Source organism: Melanostigma gelatinosum, assembly GCF_949748355.1.
Source record: "Melanostigma gelatinosum genome assembly, chromosome: 17".
Classification (NCBI taxonomy): Eukaryota; Metazoa; Chordata; class Actinopteri; order Perciformes; family Zoarcidae; genus Melanostigma; species Melanostigma gelatinosum.
The window spans coordinates 8,373,170-8,393,908 of NC_136650.1; the positions used below are offsets into that span (position 1 = coordinate 8,373,170).

General features: G+C 44.0%; 1 protein-coding gene across 1 annotated transcript in view; it reads right to left on the reverse strand.

The window, feature by feature from the left end:
- Nucleotides 1–20,604, reverse strand: part of LOC306791703 (dolichyl-diphosphooligosaccharide--protein glycosyltransferase subunit STT3B) — a 71,587-nt gene extending 50,983 nt beyond the window's left edge. The window contains exon 1 of the mRNA XM_079288564.1: nt 20,165–20,604. Within this exon, the coding sequence (XP_079144690.1) occupies nt 20,165–20,427 (263 nt within the window). The 5' untranslated portion in view covers nt 20,428–20,604. The remainder of the gene's footprint in view (nt 1–20,164) is intronic.
- Between the last annotated feature and the right edge of the window lie 135 nt (nt 20,605–20,739).

The following is a 20,739-nucleotide window of genomic DNA, read 5'->3' on the forward strand; positions in this document are numbered from 1 at the left end:
GGCACGCTATGACTCTTAAATTGGCAATAATCGGTAAATGTTTTCTACAACAGATCAAATTTGAAACCAGTATGTCAAAGTGAAAGGGGCGATGAACCTACATTAATATGTGTCGACTGGTTGTTGATGAAAACATAAATATTGGCGCGTGAAAGACCGGCAGACAGTGAATTATTAGTTTGTTTAAAAGGGCACCTACTGTGAGTGTTAAAGGGATTTTAACCTTCTCTGGTTCAGCCGGTCCTCCGGGTCACAAACTCTCCTCCCTCAACTCTTTGTTAAAAGCTGCAGAGTCAATAAGCCAAGCTACACGCAGCGCCGGATTTAGACCGGTGTTAAACGTCTCCGGAACGTGAGTGATTCAAGAGCATCTGAAGATTTGTACTTCGAGTCCATTTCAAATGGTACGGCGTGGGACTAAAATGGGACGTTTCCCAAAAGCACAGAGTCACTGAATCTCGAACTGCAGCGTGTGAATCAACGGCAATGGATGAAAGGCATGCCAACTACACATTTAGCCAAGGAGTCCACTGGGGCAAAGGCTTCTCTTTCATCAAAACCCCACTGTTACCGTCGACCAAAAATAGGGAAGCCGAGGCAGAAACAGCAGACAGCGGTGGATCTCGGAGACGGGGAGTAATTACTGGAGCACAAAGAGCTTTGTCGTCATAACGGGCGGCTAATCATTTGGATATCGCAAACACAAACAAGAACAAACAATGATTACAGGCCTAATCACCGCATGTTGAGATCTCTATTTAAGGAAAAAGGAATGGCACAGGTCTGCGCCGAAGTTTGTCGTCCAGCGATTGACGAGGTGTAATGAGGAAGGCAATTAACATACAAGTAAAACTCCTGATGATGTACTTCTGGTAGCCCTCGAGATATCCTTTGCTATGGACGTGAAGGAACACAGCTCAGAGGCTGTAGTGTTCAGAAAGGCCGGCCCATTTTTGGAGCTACACTCTCCTAAATCCCCCCACTGTGAGACTCCAGGCTGAAAAATCCTGCAGTGAGTGTAAACTGAGGCCAGCTGCCCACTGCCATCTACCGCTTAAAAATCATCCTCTCCTCATCCCAACATCCACCTGCTGCAGGGAAAGCGGGACACTGGGAGAAAAGACTACGGTATTAAAAGACACCGCAATGGCCAAAAATTGCCATTAAACTGGACATAAAAAAAACACAGCTGTGGACAATTATTCAGTCTATATTACGATTGATTTCCCCCGGACAAAAAGTTGTTATTGCTCTGCCCTTTGAGCGTAATGGTTCTTTTGCCGCGAGCCGTACAGTCACTAAGAGACGGAGGAGAAACCCCGGTAAGACGCTTACGCCTCATTGGCTCAAACATCAGCGCCCGGCGCTCAATAACGCTCCGGTCCAAAAAGACAGAGCGCGTTACGCCGCGTCTCTCAGGCGAACATTAATACAGTGTGCCTACATTATAACTCGAGTTATTGCAGCCCCCAAAGCTGCCATATCTGCATGAATGGGCCAGCCACGGTGGTTTCCGAAATCCTGAGGGGTCAGAATTTACTGCCAGGGCTGAGCAATTATACACCGTCTTCTGTACCACTGTGGTCCCTTCATCATTATTTCCCAGCACATGGCTGCCTCTGCTGTTCCATATTCTACGGCTGCGAGATAACTGAGGGAGAGCAGGAGGGAGTGCTTCTCTCCGGCTCTTCATTTTCTCTCTTGTCCTACAGTGGTGACAAAGCAATGTTTCATTCCTCCACAGGAGAGTCTTTCAGGAGCTATGGACTCTCACATCCTCTTCAGTGCACAGAGAGCACACGCAGGTATATGGGCTTTTTTTTTTTTTAAAGGTATATCAATATACTTTTAAATGGTAATTAAAAGATGAGACTGAGTTTGTAGCAGGCCTCAGGTGGGTCATTCCACAAGGATCTCAGGGTGTGGGAAGGGATTTAGGGCAATAAGAGATATGATAAATAATTTGGGGCGAGGCCTCTCAGGGCTTTGTACGAAATTAATAATATCTTAAAAACGACTCAAGTAGCCGGTGTGAGGAAGTCAGAATCAAGTCCTAGGTCCTAGTCCGAATCAAAGTCCTTGCAGCGGAGTTTTGGATGTGTGATTTTTTTTTGCTGATGTCAGATCTGGACGTGGTCAGATCAGAGGCGAAATTAGCAGTGACGTTGTCAAGCGGTAGCAAATGTACAGTGTAGGTTTCGCTTTGCATATGAATAAATGCCGCAGCTCGGAGGCTGATGTTCATAATTGCCACGGGATGCAACGTGGGTCTGGTCTGTTTAACGAGGTAGCATTAATTACACAACACTCAAGATGAGTAATCCAACACAACTAATTGTTGAAAATAGCATAATATCGTTAAATGTTTTGAATTGCAGCGGACCTCAATTATTTGTCTCAAACGCAGCATAACCATGTCATAAGAGAGGTCATCTGTTTTAGTAAATGTGCCGGTGACGTCTCACATCTGACTTACAACTGAACATTTAGCCCACTATGTAAAAATACAGATCTATATGGTGTAAAGCCAGTCAGCCTAAAAGATGGCAGCCCTCCGAGACTTGAACGCACCTCTGTGATGAGCAGGGCTCGGTGTTGTCTCGCTCTAAAATCAACATGTGAGTTCTATCATCCAGGTATGTTGTGTGCTCGCACACACACACACAGCTCCAGTTTCTCCACTCATCCAACAGGCTTCTGCTGTTCTGACTAGTGAGGTGTACCAATCATAAATCAAGTATGTAATTATTTTTGACTGTAAATCAAATGGCCTTTGTTTTTTCTACAGCATGTGGATCTACTCACAGAAAAGCTCCGTTCAAATACCAGTCAGCAAGTCATTGTACACAGCCAACCCAAACATTATTGTTATTAAACCACCTTCCCATAAAGCAATAACCGCACCTCCTCTGTGATCCGTGAGACGGTGACGTTGACTGACGGCCACCTTTGACAAACAGGAAAGGAGCCATAGGCCGAGAGTGCAAATATTAGCTTTTTCCAGCCACAATATCTTCGTCTCTCACTTCCCCTACGGGCATGGCCACATTTTGTGTTGCACCTTGGCTCGCTGAACAAGCTCGCAAACAAACTCCCAAAGCAAAGGAGAACTCTTTAAAAAGATCTCCAGGCAAGATAATAGCTCAGTCGCCTGTAGCACGCCAAGCAGCTTTATAAAAGTAATAAAAAATAAAAAATAATTTTTTTTTTTTTAAAACCACGTACCTGCAAGTGTAACCATTCTGTTAACAGACTGCACAAACGCACTCTGCATACTGAGACTTCTTACCCACATTATCTTCCATTTAAATTTGATTTAGTCCGAGTGAACCAGTGTGACAGAGCACATTGCTCATGCTTAGAAAAGACGCCGCCAAAGATCTTCAGGTAATTCGGTGAGTGACTCAGTGTAAACAGCAATTAAAAGCTCATTTTTTTCCCCTCACTTACTTGGGTGGATTGATAAAACAGTCGTGGCCACTGTTGCGAGAATATTAAGTGATCGCGCTCATACACACCTGTGCAGACAAATAATTTAAAAAAAGAAATACAAGACGGCCTCAAAACGGTTCTTTGTCAGATCGGGTCTCCTTTGTGGAAGACAAAAAGAGGAGCGGAAGACGATGCAGGCAACATGAGCTCAGTACATGCGACCAAAAGAGCGCTCGTTTGATGGAGTGGCCCTCAATGACCCGCAATCTAATGAGCAGCCTGAATACAGAGATCAAGACTTTGTAAAACACAAAAAAAACGATTCAGTCATAACCGTGACTCTGCATGCATAATTACACTGGAGGAAGTGGACATTAGGGCTGCACGATTATGGCCAAAATCATAATCGCGATTATTTTGATCAATATTGCGATCACGATTATTCATAAATTTTAGGGGCGGCGTCTTTTTGTTGCACTGTCACGTGTGGATGGGCAGGAGCACTGCTTCCACTTCCATTGTTGTGCTGCAGTCGGGCTAGTGTGCGGCTCTTTGCGTCAGACTGGTCCTGATCACAGTGCACCTCGTAGAGGGAAAATATAGATAAGATGGTGTCGGCACTTTTTGCCCAGGGTTGAATCGGCGGAGCACTGCTTTCGCTTCCATGTTGTACTGCATTCCAGCTGGTGTACGTCTCTGCGCGGACACAGCTCGAGCGCAATCTGTGCATGTGATTTGTTCTTGGTTGGCATCACTTGCCCTGGGTCCGGGTGGTGGTCCTTTGAGGGGATGGCTCCTCGCCTTCTGCTCCTGATGTTTTATTTGGCTTTCGCACGGCGCCCGTGGCCGTCTGGTCTGTAACTGTCTCTACTTCTGCCGCAGTCTGCGTGGTGCGCGCATGGCGCCTCCCATCTCGTTCGCCCCCTGGTGGTCGGCTGACTGTTGGTTGAGGAGGCGCTTGATTTGATGTGTAGCGGAGCACGCATTTTAAACGTCAATATCGCAGATGATCATGCTCATTTAATCGTGGCAGCCAAAATCGTGGCAGCCAAAATCGTGATCGCGATTAAAATTTGATTAATTGTGCAGCCCTAGTGGACATTGATTTGTTGTTCAAATGAAATGTCACACCAGACGTGGCAAAGCTTTCCCCGCTTTAGGGCTCCACGGATGAAGGATTGCTCTTGGCCACTTGGAGAATACTGGAGCTGTATGTGCTGCTAACTCATCACTCGGGCCGAGGCGTCCAGAATGCATCTCAGCGCGGGGATTAGCTTTGTTCAGAGTCTGTGACAGTGAAGCCAGAAAGAAGAAAAAAAAGGGTCCAAATTGAGTGACTGTAGTCTGAGTTTACACCTCTCGACAAGTTGCTGTATTGTGGATACGTGTTTATTTTTCAAACGGCGCTCCCGTCAGCGTACTCGCGCTGATGATCGAAAGCTCCGCTAAGCAAGCTGTGAGCACGGTGTCTACGAACAGAAACCGCTCATCGCACACTGAAAGCACACAGTTGGCCTCATCAGTCTTTGAAACTTCAACAATGATAAAAATCAAGCAGCACAAGCGCTCCCCGATAATTTATCTGTGTGAAATGAGCAGTGATAGCATCTTAGTAGAAAACGGGGGCTTCCGGGCAAAGAGAATACATAAAAAGACAACAATGAGCTCATCCTGGATGGAAACTCCACACTGTGTGGATTCAGAGCGGTGAATGGGAGCAAAGGATTCCTCTCGCTCGCTTGTCTGGGTAGCAAATCTCCAAATCCCAGCCAGAGGGTGTGTAGATCCAGCACCCTATTACAGGCAGCCTGAAAGATGGGACTGCGGTTCATTTGTAGCAAACTTCAGCTTTTGTCTAGCAGGCCCCATCAAGTAGGGCCCAAGCTCCGCTGCGAGTGCCATAATGACATTACGCCAGCTCTCGCTGCAGCAACTGTAGGTAGGCTGTGTGTGTGCGCGCACGCACAGTCGATGAAGAGAGAGGCCGATGGAGCTGGAGAAAGAGAAAGAGACAGATCAGTCTCTCAGCCTGACTCCTGATTGAACTGCAGCCCAGAAATGCAGAAGGGGGGAATCATCCCTCGGCACCTGAAGGATGCTGATGCAGACAGCAAGACTAATGTCACAAGCCGTACAGCCAGCACCCCTTAAAGAGACACGCTCTGTGCCAGTTCCAGAGCACCCCCCATCAAGTCGGGGAGATCGACATCTTTGTTCTAAGATATTCCCAGCATTCGTAGAAAAGAGGCGAAGTGCTGAAATCAGTTACCTTCAGTTACCTTCAGCAACCGCTCCGGAGATGAGGCTCATTTAAGGCCTTAACACCTCAGCTGGACTACAGCAGCCCGACTTGTCCAAATTTAGCGATTTGTATTACATCGTCAAGAATCAAGGACCATGCTTGAAGAAATTCTGCTAAACCAACTGCTAAAGAACTATTACTTATCAAGTCTCTCTGGCTCCAATGTATTTTTGCCTGCAGTGCCTTAATATAAAAAGGTAAATAAAAGTATGCCTGCAAGTAACGGTTTGAGATATTTGTTTGATAAATCAAAAAAATGTTCAGTTATGAAAAATAGCCAAAAAATGTCCCTCAAAATATCCTGGAAGTCTGACCATCAGTCCAAAAGCCATATAAAACCACATGTCGCATCATACAAAGAAAAGCAACACTCGCCGAGAGGCTGGGAAATAGTCATGTTTGGCAGTTTTGACTGAAAATGAACAATAATCAAAATAGCTGATCTATAATGTTCTGCTGGTTTACCGATTGACCGAATTGTGTGAGCTCCAGATATAAAAAATAAAAATTTAAAAAAATTTAAAAAAAGGGTGAGAAATACTTTAAAGCAGGTGTGGAACAACCAAAGGGTTCAACCCGGTCCACTGGATGAACTGCAGAGAAGTCATTGATTCCAACTTTTATATGAAATGAACTGCTAATCCTTTTTTCTTTTAATTTACTGGTTTTACTGGCCGAGGCCACTTGAGATCAAATTGGGCTGTGTGGCCCATGAACTGAAAGAAGCTCGACACCATTTATTTTTTTATGTCCACTAAAAATAGAGAAAAACAAAACGCATTGCGTCTCCTCAATTCAAATTTCAAAACAAAGGTTTTTAAAAACAGTCCTATTTGATGTATTAAAAGTAGGGGTCGTAGTTCACAACAATAAAGAGGAAAATATATCCATTCTGGCAGCTAAATCCCACTGGAATCCACAAATGCATGTACCAGATGGTAACAGTGAGAGCATTACAAAACAATAACATTCCTGAACAACTTCACTGGCCCACTGACTGACTGTGAGAAGGGTTAGCATACAACCAAAGACGGGAGGGAAATACACTACAGCCTAAACATAACTATAAGGTAAACACTTGGTACAATGTACAGAGGTTGGATACTGTTAGGGTGACAGGTGACAGAGCTATGCAGGGCGTCTACAAGTTGATCTGGCTTTGAAAGGAAACTCTGGGTCGCTCACTACTGGCTGCGAGGACCGGATGGGAGTCAGATCACAGTTTGAGAGCAAGACTTTGCTTGCTAAGTTACAAAGACTCACACTCATGGGAAGAGAACAGAGAAGACATAAAAGAAAGCGAGGAATCTAGCGAATAAGAAACTGAGAATGACTGAGTGAAGAACACCTCTGTCGGTTTGCCACTTGGATTGGGAAAAAAAAAGTATGTTTCAAGGTCAAGATAAGAAGTCATGCTAAATGAAAGCCTAATGACTGCGGCAATTGCTAAATTGCTGGAGCTATACTGAAAGGGAAATGTCGACGTCTGAGGTCACTTATCCCTCCTGGGTGAAATCATATCAAGTACCTAATGATCTCCTTCATATATTCCGATGACGCTTTGGGAGCATTTTTAATGGAGAGGAGCCATCATCAGAGCAGGTAACATCCTCCTTGATCTCACTAACTAGGGGCGCATCCGCTTAAAAGGGAAAAGTACTTTGAAGGTCACAGGTCGAGATGAAGAACTCTGGGAGAGAAGTCGTCGCCGCCACAGGACTACATTAACGTCAGCATCTTTGATTTCACTGTCGCATGAGAAGGATCGGCGAGGGAAAAGCAGCACTTGTCGCAAAAATAAAACACCAACAAGAAAGAATTTTAAAAAAAAGGGAAAATGTCATCATAAATAATAAAATGAAGATCAATAACAAAAACATTTACATGGAGCCGAGAACTCATTAAAGCACAAAAATATAAATATTTGACTTAAACTACCCTACCCAGCAGAGGCTGGTGTTCCGGCTTTGTACCCAAGCAAAAAAAAAAAAAACACCTGCGTTGCCAACTTTTTTACAATAAAAGTAGCTATCAGTACTAGCACCAAAAGTTTCTAAATTTTGGCACTTCACTGCAGACCATCTACGCTACGCTTGCAATAAACGTATGAATGCGTCCCTGTATGTATTCACCAAAAAGGACATTTTTACAACAAAGTAGATGCAATATGCAAAGTGACTGCATCTTCACCTTGTTTTCTCCTGGCAAAACAAGAAAAGATATGAGGGATGTGTTGGCATCACCATGACATCCATAAGGTGACTGACTCACAGGAGAAGAAGAAGTGTTGAATTAGACTGCCAATCTGCTGCTGCGACTTAATAACAACAGAGTTGAAGAATGGTTGCAGTTGCATCTTCCCCCACCAAGCAAAAGCAGCTTGACGAAACTGAACAATGACATCGAGAGCTTCTAAGGAAGACGAGGGGTTTCCAGGGTGGAAGACCAAAAAACGAAGCCTCGTGATCAATTGGTTCAGTCCATCCCCGTGGTTGGGAAATGTAGAAGGGACGCCGTGGCTGACGAAAGAGAGTGTGGCAGATGAGACTGCAAGTGGAATGAGAAAACATGTCACAGCTCGTTTACAATCACGTGACTATGGAGGGCGAGAAGTGAAGAACCCATATACTGCGCAAATTGGAAATAGAGGGAAATGAATACATAAAAGGGTTGGTTGAACCTGCACGCTTTCAGTGATCGCCAGACAATAGAAATACAAATAGGATGTGATCCCTACAAAATGAAGAGCAATTTTTCCCACAACTTGGGCGATTTGGAGGCGATCGACATTACAAATGACCTCGTCCTCCAGACCTCCTACGCGGCCTGTCAGATGAAGGCGTACAAGAGTCTAAAGGTAACAACTATTTCATGAGCGGTTGGGTCCACGAACTAAGAACCAGCTACCGGGTAGCTAGCATTGCTATAAGCAAAATCTATAAAAGCCGAAGATTATACAAAACACTGTCCAGCATGTTGTGTTGAGTTTTATTTAGGAGCAGTAACATTAGAATGGATCAAAAAGTAAAAGTGATGGGGTAAAGGCGCATGGGTGGTCGGACAAGAGTACAAGCTTTTTTAAAAGCTTGTACACTCTTGTATAACTAACTATAAAGACTATATTTTTTTATTTCTGACCTGAAGGACTGAGCCAACACCACAGGTCTGTCCTTGCAGAGGTTAAAAACACTCACATTGAATATTAAATGCTTATAACAGAATTGTAGGGGCTTTAAAATGTTGATTAATTTCCTTCCCTTTGCCTCTTCTGCATATATGTCACCTTTGCCGGAACCGTCATCGGTTTTCAGAGGTCAGCAGTAAAAGAGAAAGTTCTCATGTAGAGACGATAGATATAAGTGCTTTGCCAATTTAAATACATGGGTGATTCAGTGCCAATCGTTGAAAACAAAGTTTGTATCTATCAGTCATTAAACTATTTTAATTGGTTCTCGCTTGTGAAAAACTACGTGTCCTAAAAGTGACTTTAGTCCCCAGATACAGTGGAAGAAGAAAGTCTACATTACTGTAGTCCACCGTGCTCTTACACCTAAAGGTCCGGTTCCCAAATAGAACCAATGCAAAGATAACACATTGTGTAAAACAGTCCAATAACTGAAAACAAAAGTCACAAAAGTGTGGTGGAAATGTTGCTTGATTATTGGTCTTACCTCCATGTAGGACTCAAGAATAGCCTCCATGTCTGTGATGTGCTTTCCTATGCTGTGACAAGACTGTGTGGATGAAGCATAGATGTTGATAATTGACTCATTTAGCGGCTGGCTAGTTAGCTAGCTAGCTTGCTAATCGCACAGTGCTTTCATGCTACACTGGTTACAGAAAATGAGTTCTCACTTATGACGATGGCAATGAGCTTTCCTACGCTGTGACAATGTAATAATGTAATGTAATGACAAGAGTGTGTAGATGAAGAATTAAGTTGTTAAATGTGATTCATTTAGCAGCTTGCTAGTTAATCAAGCAGCTAGTTAACTGCGCTAGCTAGTCATTTATTGTCTCATTTGTGGTCTGATGAACAGTAAATGCATCAAATTCAGTGGTAGAAAATGTGTTAAGAGGCTACTAGTTCCCCAGTCACCAAATCAGGAAAAGCCAATATGTTCTTAACTGATTAAATGGTACGCTTCGTGCGATTGGTTCTTATGGTGTTCACACCAGAAATGAACCACTTCAGAGTTCATTTGACAGCGGTCCGAGACCACCCCTTCAAAGTGGACCAGAGATTAGTGGTTTGGTCCACACCAATCCAAACGAACCTCCAGGGTTCGGTTCAACAGGACTAAACACGGCTGGTGTGAATGTGGCCTTAGTATCAGAGACATTTTGTCCTCCGATTGGGTCCAACCCAGACTCTGCACCACCTTGTTTTATATGTGCTCCCCCAAACTACCTGCCAGCTGCTCTACTTGATAACCCACGATGATATGACAGCCGCCTGACAGGCTCGTATTTCTCAGCCAGTTGCAGATTGACAACCTATTCCAGCCGTCATTCTGTTCTGCTCGACAACACTCCATTTGTCCATCTGTCATTTATTTTCCTCTGCCCTGGGCCCTCTTCAACTACTCCTCCATTATTCTGTGCCCTGCAACCAGAGCAGCACTGGGCAGTTGTGTCCTCGCCTGGAAGTCTGCTATTCAGGCAAACCTAAAAACAAAGCTGTGGCCCCAGACTATGATGCTCCGTAATGTCACACCAGGTGGGCTTGCCCGTGGCAAGGCTGTGACAATAAAGTCGTCCACTCTCAATGGGCCTATGAGAATGAACACAAACACAACAGCTGAACAATGGCCACATCTGCACCAGAAAAACAGGCCGGGTGTTGACAGAAATGGAGGGACGCCCTTTGGCAGATATACAATGGGCAGAGCAAAGCTATACCTAGGAATCATTTTCACAACAAAGACACAGCAAATTAAATAAATAATCAGGATTTGAACTGACAATAGGGATGGACTTGTACCAGTATCAGGTACAATGCTGTGCTCATGCACTCATACTTCTGAAAAAACAATAACATATGAATCCAAGCATAATCAGTATATCTGTCTCTACCACAAAAGGACAGAGCTGACTGTACACTGTATTTAACACTACCCTCTTGTTGCGGATGACTTTTGACTGAGTGGGAGACTGCTATTTTAAATAATTCTGATGCTGAAATGATTTCTTTTTAAACGCCAGTCGAGCCTCCCAAATGTGATTATTTGCAAAGTTTCTGAGTCACATATATATATAGTGAACTGAATATCTTTGGATTCTAGGCTGTTGGTCAGATGAAATTAGACATCTGAATGTGTCAGTTGGATTCTAGGAACAAAAGCAAACCCAGAGGACCGGACGTACCCATAAAGCTGAAGGGACGGCAGCTTTAATAGATGTATAAATATTCTAACAGGAGAAAATACAGTATTGTGGAAGATCTACTGTGGCATCTAAAAAAAAAAAAAAAGAGCAGTGCTAATAGAGGCAGAGGCCAGGGAACCCTTTCTAGATAAAAAAAAATTAAAATTAACACATAGCGGATAACCGACTCACTGAGAACCAAAACCCCTAAATTGTTCCACAAAGCAGCACTGTGTGGCTACAACTAGCCTGCTTTCATAATAACCTCTGCTTTGGGATTAATTTTATTCAGCCAGCTCTCAGCTATCTACCTGGCTTTACTGCCGATGCCCAACGGTGAATTCCTAGGGAGTTTCCTGCAAAGTGGTGGAGGGTTTAAATGGAAAAAGGTGAAGAATTACACAAGAATAAGCTGAGTTGAGCTATTTTAACTATTCAGTAATGCTTTGGAGATGCTTTGAGCAGCTGATCGTATTAAACGGGCTCCGCTGTAAGTAGACTATCAGCTACACAAGACATTCAAGTTACCCTGAGGCTGAGGCAGACAAAATAGAAAATCAACCCTATCCTGCCTGCATGAAAAACAAAACAAAGCACAACCATTAGACATGAACATGCACACACAAACAAACTGATGAGGCACTTTTTGGAACAATGAAATCTCTCTGGCTCCAGCAACCAAAACCTCCCTCAGATTAGATGCCTGGCAGGCATTCATTCCTCCTCTCCCTCTCTGCCTCCCACCAACCCACCGTTGTGTCTCTCGCTCCTCCTTTCTTCTCCTCTCTGTATGCAGGTGCGCTCGCCCACAGAGCTGCATGCCGACTCCCGTCGGTAAAAGGACACGATGAGCACAGATCCTCTCTGTTCCCCTCTGCCCCGCCTCCACCCCGCACCGTCCAGAGGACATCCAGGACCACTTCAAAGCCCACGGGAAGGAGAAAGGGAAGATACAGCGAGGCTGAGCAAACATTCAAGAATTGTCTGACCGACTGTGATCTTCGGGAACCGCAAGACTGTCATGGCGAGCAGATATTGGAGTGTTCTCATGCATCCTCTACACCTGTCGGTCTTTCATTGGTTAGTCCTTTACAGGGGTTCTCATCCTTTAAGAAACGCATGCAAGGTGTGACTTTGCAACATCTTTTCTAAAGTCTAAGATTACACCCTGTAAACTCACCCAATATTACTTATTCACAGAGATAGGAAAGTGAAGAGATGTCTGCTGCTAGTAGTGCTGGGGGGAAACTCTGAGCATGAAGACAGACTGCTGACCTGTCACACATTTCTACTTCCGATACACAGCAACTCGTTATAAGGGAAACACGAGAGAACGCACTCTGAGCAGGCATTCAAAAAGGAGTGCCGTCAATTACAGCCAAGCGGCCGCGTCGCCCCTTCTGTTGCGCGCCCCCCCCCAGTCGGATAGTCGGATGGGTTCTGCAGACTGGGTGGTCATGGAACAACAAGCGCATCAAAGCGTCCATGACAGTACAGAACAAACAGCGTGACAAATGCAGTGCATCTCCGCGACACACACTGACGTGCGAGTATGTGCATGGACTCTGTTTTCCTGTCGATGAGAACACCGGGGATGGATTTAGTTCTGCTACAAAGGTTCTTCTCTGGGCCTGTTCCAAGATCCCCATCAGTAGAAGATACAGTATTAGACCGGAGGTTGTCAATACTCTTTCAGCCAAGGAGGCTTTATAAGACAGAATATACCGGGGAGTCAGACCCCTTCATTCATGCTTGTTTTTTTTACATCTCTAGATGTGAAAGAACACAAGAGAAATATATTGTATGAATTATATAAATTTGTAAGATTAGAAAGTAATTAAATAGTATAGATTTCTAATGCTATTTGGACATTTATACTAAGATATTAGGTCTTCATAATACGAAAACAGTGCGACACTACAGCCTGTGAAAATATATCCATGTGTACTTTCTAAAGCACAGTTGAAATTCAACCGTATAACTATCTTAACATAAACTAACTTAAACGCCTTCATTTGAGCAAGTCTCATTGTTCCTTCAAATAAAACCTTTCATCAGCAGCACCATTGCAACCTTGAAGAAACATTTCCAAAGCTGAACACGGTATGAATAAAACTCCGGTGTCAAAGCAGCGGTTCACTCCTGTGCAAAAAATGACCGTACTTTCCGGACTATAGAGCGCACCAGCCGATTTTTAAAAGAAAAAAGAATTTGTACATAGATAAGCTGCACTGGCCTATAAGCCGCAGGTGTCCCCGTTGAACAGCAAGATGCTTTTAACAGTACTAAAGCTGTCTTATTCTAAGAACATCATAACATGTTGCTAGCTTCTAAGCTAATTTTAACATTACGGCCAATGAGGAAATGCTAACCGCGATTAGCATTAGCGAATATATAACATATCTTTGTACATCTTTTCATGCAGACATACTTGCATTACAGACTACGGTCTCTCACGGCTACCAAACGAAAAGCAATGAGGCAATAACTGTTGTTGCTCATAGCTCTGAATAGCTGTTGTGCTAGCAGCAACTGGCCAAGCCAATTAGCCGTAAATGCTATTCAGAGCTATGAGCAGAGATGATCAGCTTTTTCTCAAGTCTGCCAGTGGATCCTAACAGCGCGGAACCAACGGGTTCTGAAAGGCTAGGATACTATGAGATTAAGGGGACAGCGCAATGAGGACGACAACGCAAGCTCAAGGGCGGATTTGCCCCGGTTCATGATGTGGTGTGTTCAAGGACCAAAATGCAGACTCATTTTTTACAGTTTTTTTTTTTTTTTTTTACAGTTCTACAAAACTTGTTCTACAAAACATTTATTTCTCTCACTCAAAAACACGCACACAAAAAAATTCTTGAACAAGTTTTGTCCGTATATAAAGCGCACCGGACTATAAGCAGAAGTAATCATTAAAAAACAAACTGACTAACACAAAAAACATACACATGTGCACAAAAATATGTATATTTTTGTTTAAAGGGACCTGAAATAATTTATAAAAAATAAAGAAAAATATAAATCAGAAATCTTAACAGGATTTGTTTGAACGTCAGAACTTGTTCTCTACACTACAATCACAAACTGAATCATCACCGTGGTGCTCCCGTTCCATATTATGTCGCTTTTGCATATCTTGCATGAACACTTTCAATTTATTAAGTGTGAAATGCTCCCACACCTTGGACGACTTAGGTCGTACTGATTTCTCTGCCTCCGCCATATTTCATAGCAACGTTAAAGGTCTCTCCGATGATCTTTCCTCTGTTGTAAATTGTTTGATCGCATGTTTACTTTTATTGTGAAGAGCATGAAAATGGAAGTGATTTTACTGTGAAGAGACAGGAAGTAGCATGATGCATGCTACGTGCTATGATCCGACAACAATGATAACGACAAGTGAAAACCTAACGTATATGTCGGGTGCAAGAGCGCGGTCTGTTCACTGTAACAGTTGTTAAACTGCAGTTTTCAGGAAGTAAAGTGTTCCATTCAAAACCAGACGTGTCTTGGTCGTCATTAGAAGCTCCACTTCAACAACCTGTGCGCTGCTCTTTTTTTTCTCAAACATCTCTGCGACTTATTGAGTGGCGTAATAATCGCGAGACACAACGAATCGATAATGAAATTTTATAATCGATAATGAAAACTATTTTAATTGTCGGTTATTATCGATTCGTTGTTGCAGCCCTACTTTGGAGTCCTGCTGGTTTTGGGAACGTGCAGTATTGCAAATGCTGCCATCTACACCCTAAACATAGAGATCCAAGCAGCAGGCTTGGGTGTAATCTGATGCTTGTGTTGCACTGCTGCCATGCTTCAAAGTTATAAGAGTACACAATCGCACACTTTAGCCTCCAATAAAGGGCACGGAGCTGGAACACAATGCTCGTCATCATCAGAGGACAATGCTCTAAAATTCTCATTAGTGAACGGCTGCCAGCAAAAGCAAAACAAAACGCCTGTGGATGAGAAGAGGACCGGCTCAAGGCAATTTTGAAAATGACTAATAGCCGTGGCTACATTGTACCGTAGCTTATGCAAACAGCAGGTTAAGCTGAACCTATCCTTCATCCCACTTGTGTAATTAAATGTAAAATCTAACAAACACTTAAACTTGCTCCGGACACCCTGTGAAGCTGATCATATGCGGTTGAGCACAGCAACACAAATATCGCTCTGGATGTGCAGGCAGAGGCAATTCATCAAGCTAACAAATTGGTATACCTCTCAGTGCCATTATGCTCCATCAAGGCATCTGTGACTCACGTGGCCTCCGGGCTGCTGACAAGCGCCCCTTGTTCGGTGGCAATCTCGCCAACACTTTCCGAGTGGCCCCGACCAAATTTGGCTGACAGACAAAAGTGAGGGATTGAAACTAAGGGCATCAGCTACCAGCGCTCTATAACCTCTATACAGTATATTGCCCTTTGTTATTGTTCCCGAACAGCATCCTGGAACAGCTTGCGAAAGAGCTGAATGCACAAACCTTTGCACATTATTCACAATCACGATAATCTCAGAGTAGAGGGTATGACGACAGGAGGAACAGATTAAACTACGCTGTAGGGACAGACCTTAAGTATTGTTGGAAATCGACCAATATTCAAATGAAATGTTAACCTAGTCGTACAAATAAAAATAAACTAGTAAATCCTATGTATAGCACTTAGTCATCAGGGGTTGACGTCGGGTGTCTCGACTGAGGAGAAAGCAGCAAATAAAGAAAAAAAGTTCTGCAAACGAGAGCGCAAAAAACCCTGAGTGTGTTAGCTTCCTCTCGTGTCGTAGTACGACTGGCCTGCAAGGCTGGAGTAAAGACAAGAGAGACGCAGCCAAAATAGTCATTACCTCTGGCACCGCTGTGAAACAGCTAATAAGTTGCTGTGGTAACTCCAATTTATTAAACAAAGAATGATGTCACATAGGAAGCCAGCCTGTAATAACAGAGGACGGGCACTCACCAAAACCCGTTTCTGCTGCAGGTAACTGGACACTGCCTGAACGCTGAATATTTCATAAGCTGTTGGACAGACAGACATTCGGGGGGGGGGGGGGGGGGGGGGTGTTAGGCAGCAAACACAGCCTCAGCTAAGTGTCTGGTAGCACAATCAATCACGACTTATTTTCCCACACTACGGCTCTAGCTAACGTGTTAATGTGCCAGCAGCCTCTTCTTTTACGGCCTAATCTACTTTGAGATATGCGTCATGCTTTGTGTGTGAGAAAAAGACTGAAGGGAAGAGAGGGGAGGGGGGGAGAGAGGGAACACACAATAGCTGCAACTCCCTATCATTTTTCTGGCTTTTCAAATAAAATCCGAGGTGGTAACAACACTTGTGGGGGAGACTTCATTTTCACAGCAGTTAACAACTTTCCCTTAAAAAGGGGTCAGAAACATTAAAAAGATCCTTTCTAAAGCGGAGGATTGCACAAGGCGTCTGTGAAGCGACTGACATTTCAGATGTCAAAATCGCACAATTCTTGTTTGGGGATTAACAATCAAAAGCTGCTGAATATCGCTGGATGTTTTCTTTGTGTCCAACATGATAAAACTCCCTGCCTTCAAAAGAAAAGAAAAGGGTCTGACATTCTGTATCATGTTCCTTCTGTGCTGGTGTTAGAGCTGCCAGTTTTGCAGGTTTCCCACTCGGCCGATCAGGACATCAACCGAGACGATGACGTTGGTTGTCACAATTTTCTGCTGCACCCAGAAATTGCAGGGTGCAAGCGGAGAGGCAAGGTGAACGAGAGCATGCAGGCGAGCAGAAACAAAGCAATGTGTTCGGATTATTTCAGAGCCTCATTAGGCAGTTTTCCAATGGCTCTTGGGCTGAATCTTCTATTAACCTGGTAAAGCTGCTGCAGCTGAGTGTGCACACAGATGGCACACAAATGCTACGGGAGCAGATGGCACAAATACTACAATCCCAACTGTCTCATACCTTGAAACGGAACATAACCGTTTCAACTTGCCGAAACAACTTCGAGATTTACAGCCCATTTACAATCTTGCAACAAAACCCAGATTTCTGATTTAGCTGGTTTATGCACAAGCCATTTTGCAGTGTAAGCATTTTTAGCACTCTAGCATACATGTTTGTCCACAACGAACATATATTTTACTTATTAAAAGTTAAAATCAGTTATAACCGATAGATAATTGAGAAATATTACATTTTCACGGAGCGCTTTCAATTTAACCGGCGCAGCTTTTCTAGCCTTTACGGCACTTGTTCTGCAGTCCAGGAAGCACCCCAACCAATTAGATGCGTTGTAAACTATCTCACGTGATGCTGCTGTGTGTATATTCCGATAAGCGTCGCTCTCGACTCGAGTGCGATACTGACACACGATAGAGACGGGAGAGAGACCCAACAGTCTGAAACAGTATGTGAGTCAGAGAAGATATTTCACATGACATGCTCGAAAAAGAGAAATGTGGACAGCTTTACCAGAGTCGTTAAACAAGAATGGACGGACTCTTATGTTTATTATTCAGAGACCTTGAAGATTATTAAAAGCGGTAATGTGAAGCACCACTACGAGACAAAGCACAAATCTTTCGTAAGTGTGTGTGAAGAGTGAAAGTAAATGTCAGGAGCTGCTATCCCCAAGAATCCAGCTCATTATCTGCTTGACGGGGACTCTTCTTCTTCCCCGACTCTGCTGTCAGAACGGACTCTGTTGCCCGACATAACCAAGGTGCGAAAAAATATTGACTTTCTCCGTGAAGCTCCCCTCCACATGTACGTGCCTCAACCATCATACAGCTTTCTGCCTTGTTAAATGTTCCTTCTGCTAACTTAATCAACTGGAAAGAGAATTTTATTTAACTCAGGGAGCAGGAACAAAAAACAGTTTCTCTTCTGAGGGAACACCAGTAGAGTTTTGGCAAACACTGGTACCAGCAGGGTCGAGGAGTTACACCTTCACATAATAAAGTTTAGTCTGTTTGGTAGTGACGATGTTCTGAGAGAACTTCCACTGACATGTTGCCCTAAGAAGATGAGCAGTAAATTGGGATTGGATAAAGACCGTAAAAATACCTCAGGATACAAACTCAGAAATGAATTGCTTTTATAAATAGAGAAGACAAACAAAATCTCACTTGAATGCCAACTGAAGCCTGTCTGGTCTTAAAAAAAAAAAAGGAACAAATATTAGGAAACTAAAATGAGCAGGGCCAGATAACAGGCGGGTCATATCGGGGACTCTCCTACAAAATTGTGTTTGCTTAGAATAAGCTTGACATTTCGGTGCTTGTAAATCCAATCTTCATTCTTCAAATTGCCAGTTTATTTAACGTAATGGTTAGCTGCAGATAATTTGAAGCTCTGCGCGGAGGAAGAAAAAAAAATCAATAACAGCATCTAGACGACAACAGCAGTAATCATGTGCGTCTGGTAGTGACGGCCACTTCCAATCAGCACCCCGCGTGCCTGCAGCTGTAAAATACAAGTTCACTTTTCTCACTGTCAAAAATAAAAAAGGGAGAGGATATACTAATAGAGGATGCAACATAACCATAAAAAAACCATAAAAAAAAAAACTTTGAGTAATGTCCCATTTGGTATTCTTGGCAAAAACAGCACTAACAGGGGTCAGGTTTGTGTGTTAATGTATACAACGCGAGGGTTATGGACGCTCACTGAAGAACTCCCCTACTGAATGTAGGAGAGTGGTTGGGAGTAGACTACTCGTAGCTGCAAGGGCTGATAAACTCTTGAATATCAAAGAGCATCTTTGCGTTCCTTTCTGCGACATGTTGGCAAATAACTGCAGTTTTAACTGTGGAGACTGGGTGGCACTTTACAGCCTCGTACTGAGGAAAAACGCTCCCGATTTCACTGTTAAGAGCAGCAAAAAATACCATAGGTGATATAGCAACTACGCGACCACTCGTGGTATTAATCGGATATATGAAGGCTGTGAGGTAACAATGCAAGGTCTAATGTGTGACACTGGGGGACTACTCATGTAACAGGCCTGAGGTCAGTCATTGGTGCACATTCCAGTCTCGAAGCAGGATCAAGTGTTCTCTGAACCACGCGGACCCTCTCGCAGCCCTGATCCTCAGCTATAAAATGCAATCAAGCCATCAGCATAATTGACGAGGCAAGTGTCACCCTGAACAAGATGGAGCACCTTGTCCTTGAAAATTAATAAATGAATGCATCCGTCGTGATGGCCGGTTGAATGTCACAGAGTACACGACAGCAGAGGAGGGGGGAGTGCTCTGCAGCCGGGCGGAAACTTGTGAGCCCATGTGACCCTAATCCCGCATTGTGATGACAGACAACAGACCGGATCAGTTCATTTCCGGGTTGTGAACGTTCTGCCGTTAAACTGGTAATGCTCGTGAAAAACCCGCTTGTCCAGTTTGCATAGTCTCTACTCACTCAGCAATAATCCATTCCAGCTATAAAAACCGCCTCACATCAATCATATCGACAACGTCCATTTCAACTTCACCCGTTGAATTGAGTTCTCAATGAATTAAAACACGCGCTGGGACATCGTGCACGTCTTCCACGCGTTTCCCCACAACCCTAAATAAAGTTGTACATGCAGCTGAAGCCTCCTCGCGCTGCTGCTGCTATTATTGCATGCTGTTGTAGAACACCACGAGAGAGAGAAAGGTCCGACCGGACCAGCCAGCTGCGTGTCACTCGGTTCTTCACATTGACATGTCACGGTCCTTCAAGCAGGACTACACAACCAGGACACGGACCTCGTATTCAAAGTGTTTGACTCCAGATAATCCTGTCGCTGGTCATTGTGGGAACACAACATCTTGAATGTGGAGCTAAAAAAACATCTAAACAGGGTTCGGGTTAAAGCTGTGTTCAAAACAGTCACTGCTGACTTTTAAAATAGTACAATATTACAGTTGAAATAATATACATTGTCTTTATCTAATATGCATTATATTTTATAAATGACCCAGTTATTTAGACAGCTATTTATTTTCTTTCATTGTCACTACAAGTACCCGTTTACTACAAGTACCCGTTTACCAGAGTCTACCCGACCGGACAAGCGTTAGCTACGTTAGCTTACCATGGATCAAACTCGTGGATGATGCTCTCGAAACGGATCACCGCGAAAAGTCTGGAGCTGAATCCGGCCAGGCAGGCCAGGAACAGAATGCTAAAGGAGAGTAAGGACTGCCACCCGGCCGGTTGTGTCAGTCCCCCAGACAGGCCTCCTCCTTTACCCGGTCCGCCACCCGCGACGCTGGGTCTGCTGTTCCCGTGCACCGAGCCCCCGGCACTGGTGGACGCTTTGTGCTTGCCGTCGCCGGCTGCGTGGTGCTCCGCCATTTCTGCGTGCGGTGTCGGTTGGGTTTGCTAGTTCTCCCTGCCACGCGCCCGTGTCTCCCTCCACGCCGCGCTGTCGTAAACTCCCTTAGTTTGCTCTCGCTCGGTTCTTTCTTCGGAGTCCCGCAGGTTTATATATATATATATATATATATATATATATATATATATATATATGAAGTCAGTATCAGTGCAGACCACCGTTACATTCCGAAACGCATACTCATGCGCCACATACAGAGTCCGCGACAGTCAATTCGCTACACGATCGAACGCCGGTGGAAATGGGCGGGATGGATGCGATGGGCGGGGCGT